We start from the raw sequence: 8,485 nt of genomic DNA, 5'->3' as shown, positions 1-8,485 counted from the left end.
CTTGTTCACTCGCCGACATTGAGCGGAAAAAAGTCCCGACATGAAAAGAAATCCTAATAAAAATTTAAATATTTAAAATTGAGTAGGGTTAAAGGTTATAAAGATGGCGGCGCCCAGGTTTTAGGCTGTGATGCTTCACTGTGGGGCAATAGGCAGGTTTAGTTCTAATTCAACGTGATTCTGGTTCCTGATTTAAGGTATTCTAATAGACTGGAGGATAACAGATCAGATTAAGCTCCACAAACTAATCAACATTAAGGTTCTAGAATGATTGGCAGGGCAGAATCTGACTGGAGCTGTTGTCCCTCAGATAGGTCACAGGGTTGGCAACACCATATTTGTTGCCCATGAGAAAGTGGTGGTGGGGCTGTTGTGGTGATTGTTTTTACAACTGAGTCCTTTGTTGGGCTACTTCAGAGGGCACTAAGAGCCAACTGCGTAAAGAAAGAAGGACTTGCATTTATGTAGTGCCTTCCACGACCTCTGAATATCTCAAAGTGCTTTGCAACCAATTAAGTACTTCTGAAGTGTAGTCTGTTGTAATGTAGGAAATGAGGCAGCCAATTTGTGCACAGCAAGATCCCACAAACAGCAATGTGATCATGACTAGATAATCTGTTTTAGTTGAGGGATAAATATTGTCCTGGACATTGGGGAGAACTCCCCTGCTCTTCTTCGAATAGTGCCACAGGATCTTTTATGTCCACCTGAGAGGGTAGACGGGGCCTTGTTTTAATGTCTCATTGGAAAGACAGCACTGGAAAGAAAGTACAGCTGTCCCTCGACTGCATTGGAGTGTCAGACTAGATTTTATGTTCATGTTCATGTTTCTGGAGTGGTACTTGAACCCACAAACTTCTGACTCAGAGGGGAGAGTTCTACACACTGAGCCATGGCTGTGGGATTGGAGCCGTGTGTAAGCCAGGACTGGATGGGGGTGACAGGTTCCCTTCCCTGAAGGATGTTAGTGAACCAGTTGGGTTTTCGTGACAATCTAGCAGTTTTCATTGTTATTTTATCTGGTGCCAGCCCACAAATTACTAGATTTATTGAATTCAATTTTGCAGTGTGCCATGGGATTTAAACTCATGACTTCTGGGTTGCTAGTTCAGGACCAGAATCACTAAAGTACTGGACAACAAACCACTCGACAAAAAACCCCTCCAAGTGATTATTGATAGATCTGTGAATAGTTATATAGAAGCAGGTCTGAAACCTATTGAGCAAATCCTGATTTGATTCTTTTATCTCCTTTCCCAGACCCATGGGATGACCGAAGCTGAGCTCCTTTTCTTCGTAAACTGCCTGGGCGTGGTGGTCTTTCTGCTCATCGTACTTTACCACTGGGTCGACATTCAGCACGCCCGATCCCCAGCCTTCGAGCAAAGTTTCTATGACGCCCGACCAAAGAGAAGTTTTCACGGCCAGAGCCGAAGGCACGTGTACTCGCGGGTGTCCGAATCGGAATGAGTGAGCATCTCTGTCGGTAACTCGGAACGTCCCACGAGACATCTGACATTGAAATGTTCACGCTGCACCAAAATCAGTGACTCCAGAACATGTGGGTCTCTATCCCAAGAGTGAAAGAACCTGCAGTCCTAATGTAGAACAAGTAGCACAGGGACAGTTTGTACAGTACTGACCTACGGGAGTCTGCCAATTCACTGACTAACAATAAGTTAAGTATGTTACAGCACAGAAGGAGATCATTCGGCCTGTAATGATTGTGACAGCTCTTTGAAAGAGCTATCGAATTAGTCCCACTCCCCTGCTCTTTCCCCATAGCCCTGTAAATGTTTTCCTTTCAAGTATTTATCCAAATCCCTTTTGAAAGTTGTTGTTATTATGCACTTATCCTTTAAGCCCCAGTCCAGAACTTGAGCACGTAACCCGGGGTGCCACTTCAGTGAGGGAGTGCTGCACTGTCAGAGGTGCTGTCTCTCGGCAGAGGCGGCCTCATCTGCCTGTCCCAGTGGCTGACGTTCCTTCCTTGGCCAACATCACTATAAAAATGTTTTAACTGGTCGTTCATCTCATTGCTGTTCGTGGGATCCTGCTTTGTGCAAAATGACGGCTGTGTTCGCCTAAATCACCAACAATGATTACGCTTCAGATTTTGTATGGAGCACTTTGAAACATTTCTGAGGGACGTGATAAGGTGCTATATAAATGCAAGCTCTTTCTTTTCATGAGATGCTCATCAAACCAGATTGAGAGGCAACTCAGTAGCTTTTACCTCCGTGTATTGTTAAAATATTTATTTTACATGAAAAGAACAGAGAGCAAAATGCAGTATGGTACAAAGGAGATGCAAATTGTAAACTGTGGGAGCAGAGAATAATATCGAGCCGTTTTGGTCCCTCAAGAATACAAAGATTTCTAACCGCTCGTTTTGGTTCTGCTGGCTCTGTGCCGACACTGGCTCTCTTCCTTTTTATCCTGCGCCCAGTGGCTTGGATCGGTCCCGATCTGGGAGCCGGGGAAAGGCAACGAGATACAGTGAGTTTTCCAGATCTTACCACGTCCCAGTCGGACTGTCTTCAATTAAATCTCACTCAAATTGGAGTGGACGAGTAGTTTAGAGATCAGCCACTTTGTGTTTTATCTTTGAGGGTTCGAAGTTACTCTGCACTGAAGTCCGGGTTCGTTGCCATGACTTTATTGAAGCCAGTGATCGAAGTGGTGAATCTGGGCAGCGTTTCTTACGCAAGTGCGCTGCGAGCGCAGCGGGCGTTTATCCGCCGCCACCTGGACGCCCTGTCCCAGCTGCCCACCTCGGAGCCTCCAGTCAACGCGCTGCTCCTGTGCGAGCACCCTCCCGTTTACACCATCGGAATCAGGAAGGCCCCGTATCCCATTGAGGAGGAGGAGCGGCTGAAACGGCTGGGGGCGGAGTTCCACCGGGTCGACCGAGGCGGGCTGATCACCTTCCACGGCCCCGGGCAGCTGGTCTGCTACCCCATCCTCAACCTGGCTCACTTCAGGAAGAGCGTACGCTGGTACGTGGGTGAGCTGGAACGGACCGCCGTCGAGCTGTGCCGCAGGTTCGGGATCAAGGCAGAGACGTCACCTGACACCGGAGTGTGGGTTGGAGACGACAAAATCTGTGCGATCGGTAAGAGATGTCGTCGTCTTTCTGGAGGGAAATCTCCGACCAAGGGTCCACTTTAGAGGGCGGTCTGGGGTATATGGATTTTAAGGCGGTGCTCGATAAGGTGCCTCACGAGAGGCTTGTTACAAACATTGAGGCATGTGGTATAAGAGGAAATATAGCAGCATAGATAGAAAGTTGGTTGGCGGACAGGAAACAAAAGGTTAGAGTAACATAGGAGCAGAGGAATTGCTAGATGTAAAGAAGCCAAGGTCCATGTAGTTTGCCTTCCACCATCCTGGCAGTTGCAGGATGATAGAAATAATTATGCATTTAAGGGGAAGCTGGATAAGTATATGAAGGAGAAAGGAATAGAAGGTTATGTTGATAGGGTGAGATGAAGTAAATAGACTGGGAGGAACCTTGTGTGAAGTGTAAACACCAGTGGCCTCTTTCTGTGCTGTAAATTCTATGTAATTCTAGTAACAATAATGGAGTTGTTGACTAATCATAACAATCAATTTCTATTTAATGAGTCTACAACAGGCCCAGACACAAGGTGAGCAAAACCCCCAGTGGTGGAGAGCTTTGGTTCAAAGTCCCCAGTTCCTCCCTATAAAAGGCTGATATAGGAACAGGAGTAGGCCATTCAGCCCCTCAAGCCTGCTCTCCTTCGGACTGAAGGGTTGGAAGTGATGGGCCCCAGGGGTCAGTGCTGGGTCCACTTCTGTTCCATATGTAAATATGGATAACTTGGGTGTAGCAAAACAATCTCAAAATTTGCAGACGACTCAAAAGTTGGAGGTTTGGCCCATATTGAGGAAGACTGTGAAAAACTTCAGGAAAAACACGGACAGGTGAGTGGAATGGGACAACTGCAATTTAATGTGGAGAAGTGCGAGGTAATACAATGGAAAGGAAGTATACACTTAATGGGAAGAGTGTAGAGGGAGCTTTACTCTGTATCTAACCCGTGCTGTACCTGCCCTGGGAGTGTTTGATGGGACAGTGTAGAGGGAGCTTTACTCTGTGTCTAACCCTGTACCTGCCCTGGGAGTGTTTGATGGGACAGTGTAGAGGGAGCTTTACTCTGTATCTAACCCGTGCTGTACCTGCCCTGGGAGTGTTTGATGGGACAGTGTAGAGGGAGCTTTACTCTGTATCTAACCCGTGCTGTACCTGCCCTGGGAGTGTTTGATGGGACAGTGTAGAGGGAGCTTTACTCTGTGTCTAACCCTGTACCTGCCCTGGGAGTGTTTGATGGGACAGTGTAGAGGGAGCTTTACTCTGTATCTAACCCTGTACCTGCCCTGGGAGTGTTTGATGGGACAGTGTAGAGGGAGCTTTACTCTGTATCTAACCCGTGCTGTAACCTGCCCTGGGAGTGTTTGATGGGACAGTGTAGAGGGAGCTTTACTCAGTATCTAACCCGTGCTGTACCTGCCCTGGGAGTGTTTGATGGGACAGTGTAGAGGGAGCTTGACTCTGTATCTAACCCGTGCTGTACCTGCCCTGGGAGAGTTTGATGGGACAGTGTAGAGGGAGCTTTACTCTGTATCTAACCCGTGCTGTACCTGCCCTGGGAGTGTTTGATGGGACAGTGTAGAGGGAGCTTTACTCTGTATCTAACCCTGTACTTGCCCTGGGAGTGTTTGATGGGACAGTGTAGAGGGAGCTTTACCCTGTGTCTAACCTGTGCTGTACCTGCCCTGGGAGTTTACATCTTCCCTTCCTCCACCTCTTCCCTTCTTCCCCTCTGTACTGAAGTACACAGCCCCGAAAGACCCAGTTTTAATCTGTGGAGCTGTGCTGAGTGATCCGATCTCCGCTCGAATGGTACTAAGGATGCTAAATTGGCCTTGACGCCCAGCCCGGATTGCCTCTCCTGATCGCTAACCAGTGAGCACTGCTGGAAAGTGCGTTTGTGTAGCTGTCGAGCGAGGACAGAATTGCGATGCATTCCATGGTAGAATATCTGCGATACTGTCTAGAGTTGCCCATGAGGAATGGGCACTCAGGTGAGGTGGTGGGCATAACCGGACACGACCTATGGAGCCTGCACCCCACCTAGAGTCGTCCACAACATTTACACAGCGCCTTTAACATAGTTAAATGTCCCAAGGCGCTTCACAGGAGCGATTAGCAGACAGAAATTTGACACCGAGCCACACAAGGAGATATTAAGAACATAAGAAATAGGAGTAGGAGTCGGCCAATCGGCCCCTCGAGCCTGCTCCGCCATTCAATAAGATCGTGGCTGATCTGATCCTAACCTCAAATCTAAATTCATGTCCAATTTCCTGCCCGCTCCCCGTAACCCCTAATTCCCTTTACTTCTAGGAAACTGTCTATTTCTGTTTTAAATTTATCTAATGATGTAGCTTCCACAGCTTCCTGGGGCAGCAAATTCCACAGACCTACTACCCTCTGAGTGAAGAAGTTTCTCCTCATCTCAGTTTTGAAAGAGCAGCCCCTTATTCTAAGATTATGCCCCCTCGTTCTAGTTTCACCCATCCTTGGGAACATCCTTACCGCATCCACCCAATCAAGCCCCTTCACAATCTTGTATGTTTCAATATGATCGCCTCTCATTCTTCTGAACTCCAATGAGTAGAGTCCCAATCTACTCAACCTCTCCTCATATGTCCGCCCCCTCATCCCCGGGATTAACAGAGTGAACCTTCTTTGTACTGCCTCGAGAGCAAGTATGTCTTTTCTTAAGTATGGACACCAAAACTGTATGCAGTATTCCAGGTGCGGTCTCACCAATACCTTATATAACTGCAGCAATACCTCCCTGTTTTTATATTCTATCCCCCTAGCAATAAAAGCCAACATTGCGTTGGCCTTCTTGATCACCTGTTGCACCTGCATACTATCTTTTTGATTTTCTTGTACTAGGACCCCCCAGATCCCTTTGTACTGCAGTACTTTCCAGTTTCTCGCCATTAAGATAATAACTTGCTCTCTGATTTTTCCTGCCAAAGTGCATAACCTCACATTTTCCAATATTGTATTGCATCTGCCAAATCTCCGCCCACTCACCCAGCCTGTCTATATCCCCTTGTAGGTTTTTTATGTCCTCCTCACTCTCTACTTTCCCTCCCATCTTTGTATCATCTGCAAACTTTGATATGTTACACTCGGTCCCCTCCTCCAAATCGTTAATATAGATTGTAAAGAGTTGGGGACCCAGCACCGACCCCTGCGGAACACTACTGGCTACTGGTTGCCAGTCCGAGAATGAACCATTTATCCCAACTCTCTGCTTCCTGTTAGATAACCAATCCTCCACCCATGCCAGAATATTACCCCCAATCCAGTGATTCTTTATCTTGAGCAATAATCTTTCATGTGGCACCTTGTCGAATGCCTTCTGGAAGTCTAAATACACTACGTCCACTGGTTCCCCTTTATCCACCCTGTACGTTATGTCCTCAAAGAACTCAAGCAAATTTGTCAGACATGACTTCCCCTTCGTAAAGCCATGCTGACTTTGTCCTATTAAATTATGTTTATCCAAATGTTCCGCTACTGTCTCCTTAATAATAGACTCCAAAATTTTACCCACCACAGGTGACCAAAAGCTTGGTCAAAGAGGTTGGTTTTAAGGAGCGTCTTAAAGGAGGAGAGAGAGGTGGAGGGGTTTAGGGAGAGAATTCCAGGGCTTAGGGTCGAGGCAGCTGAAGGCACGGCCGCCAATGGTGGAGCGATTAAAATCGGGGATGCGCAAGAGGCCAGAATTGGAGGAACGCAGAGATCTCGGAGGGTTGTAGGGCTGGAGGAGGTTACAGAGACTGGCGGGGCGGGAGTGGGGAGGTGGGGATGCGGGGGGTTGCGAGGCCATGGAGGGATTTGAACACAAGGTTGAGAATTTTAAAATCGAGGCGTTCCTGGACTGGGAACCAATGTAGATCAGCGAGCACAGGGGGTGATGGGTCAACGGGACTGGGTGCGAGTTAGGATACGGGGCAGCGGAGTTTTGGATGAGTTGAAGTTTAGGAGTGTTCAGGATCAGAGAGGGTGAAGCTGGGTTGGGGGGGGAGTGGTGCATCATATGTTCCCTCGGAGATTCATAGGTTCCAGTCTGACCTTTTATCCCTCCTTCTCTTTTCAGGGATTCGCTGCGGCAGATACGTCACCTCTCATGGGCTGGCGCTCAACTGCAACACTGACCTCCGCTGGTTCTCTCACATCACCCCCTGCGGCATCGAGGGCAAAGGGGTCACCTCCCTGAGCCGGGCGCTGAAGAGGGAGGTGACTGTCTCCGAGGCGGTGGAGCCTTTCCTGGAAACATTCGCGGAGCAGTTCAACTGCACGCTGAGGCGTTAGAAAGAAATCCTCCCGCTGGCCATGCACCTAAATCGCCACCAGGCCGGCTGGCGCGGTTGCAGATGGAGGTCGCGCTGGGCAGTGGTGGGTGAGTGTGACGGTCCTCTGCGGGGGTGGGGACCTGGTATAAGAGCACAAAGTGTCAGGGACGTTATACCTGTATCACAGTGGATCCATTGAACGAGAGCCTGGGGTTATTGGGGAACAAGTAGGGAACAAGTAGGAAGCAGGAAGCCCAAGGAACGTTTTTTAAAATAAATGGGGAATTATGCTGCCCATTGTGGTATGGAGACACACAGAGCAGGAGGTATCCCAGGTTCAGTACCTGGCCTGTGCTGAGACAGCTGGTCTGAGTCAGGCAGCAGGAGATAAATTAAAATTGGTGAGGGAGTGGAGTGGAGGGGAGATATATCGGTCAGGGATGTGGGCGTTGCTAGCAAGGCCGGCATTTATTGCCCATCCCTAATTGCCCTTGAGAAGGTGGTGGTGAGCCGCCGCCTTGAACCGCCGCAGTCTGTGTGGTGAAGGTTCTCCCACAGTGCTGTTTGGGAGGGAGTTCCAGGATTTTGACCCAGCGACGATGAAGGAACGGCGATATATTTCCAAGTTGGGATGGTGTGTGACTTGGAGGTGGTGTTGTTCCCATGTACCTGCTGCCCTTGTCCTTCTAGGTGGTAGAGGTCGTGGCTTTGGGAGGAAGAAGCCTTGGCGAGTTGGTGCAGTCCTTCCTGTGGATAGTACGCATTGCAGCCACTGTGCGCCGGTGGTGAAGGGAGTGAATGTTTTGGGTGGTGGATGGGCTGCTGATCGAGCGGGCTGCTTTGTCCTGGATGGTGTCGAGCTTCTTGAGTGGGTTGTTGGAGCTGCACTCATCCAGGCAAGTGGAGAGTATTCCATCACATTCCTGAATTGTGCCTTGTAGATGGTGGAGAGGCTTTGGGGAGTCAGGAGGTGAGTCACTCGCCGCAGAATACCCGGCCTCTGACCTGCTCTAAGTCGTATCCAGCAACCTCTTCCATTTGCGTGTCTGTGTGAGTGTTGGATGTAGGGGAAGACCGGCCT

General features: G+C 48.9%; 1 protein-coding gene across 1 annotated transcript in view; it reads left to right on the top strand.

The window, feature by feature from the left end:
• The first annotated feature begins 106 nt into the window (after positions 1 to 106).
• lipt2 (lipoyl(octanoyl) transferase 2) overlaps positions 107 to 8,485 on the top strand; it is a 9,632-nt gene continuing 1,253 nt past the window's right edge. Inside the window, exons 1-3 of the mRNA XM_067985582.1 lie at positions 107 to 197; positions 1,261 to 3,115; positions 7,209 to 8,485. The exon at positions 7,209 to 8,485 is cut by the window's right edge and continues 1,253 nt beyond it. Coding sequence (XP_067841683.1) covers positions 2,653 to 3,115; positions 7,209 to 7,423 — 678 coding nt within the window. The 5' untranslated portion in view covers positions 107 to 197; positions 1,261 to 2,652 and the 3' untranslated portion in view covers positions 7,424 to 8,485. The remainder of the gene's footprint in view (positions 198 to 1,260; positions 3,116 to 7,208) is intronic.

Source organism: Heptranchias perlo, chromosome 6, assembly GCF_035084215.1.
Source record: "Heptranchias perlo isolate sHepPer1 chromosome 6, sHepPer1.hap1, whole genome shotgun sequence".
Classification (NCBI taxonomy): domain Eukaryota; kingdom Metazoa; phylum Chordata; class Chondrichthyes; order Hexanchiformes; family Hexanchidae; genus Heptranchias; species Heptranchias perlo.
The sequence above is the reverse complement of the archived record's forward strand: the minus strand, read 5'-3'. Positions and strand labels throughout refer to the sequence as shown.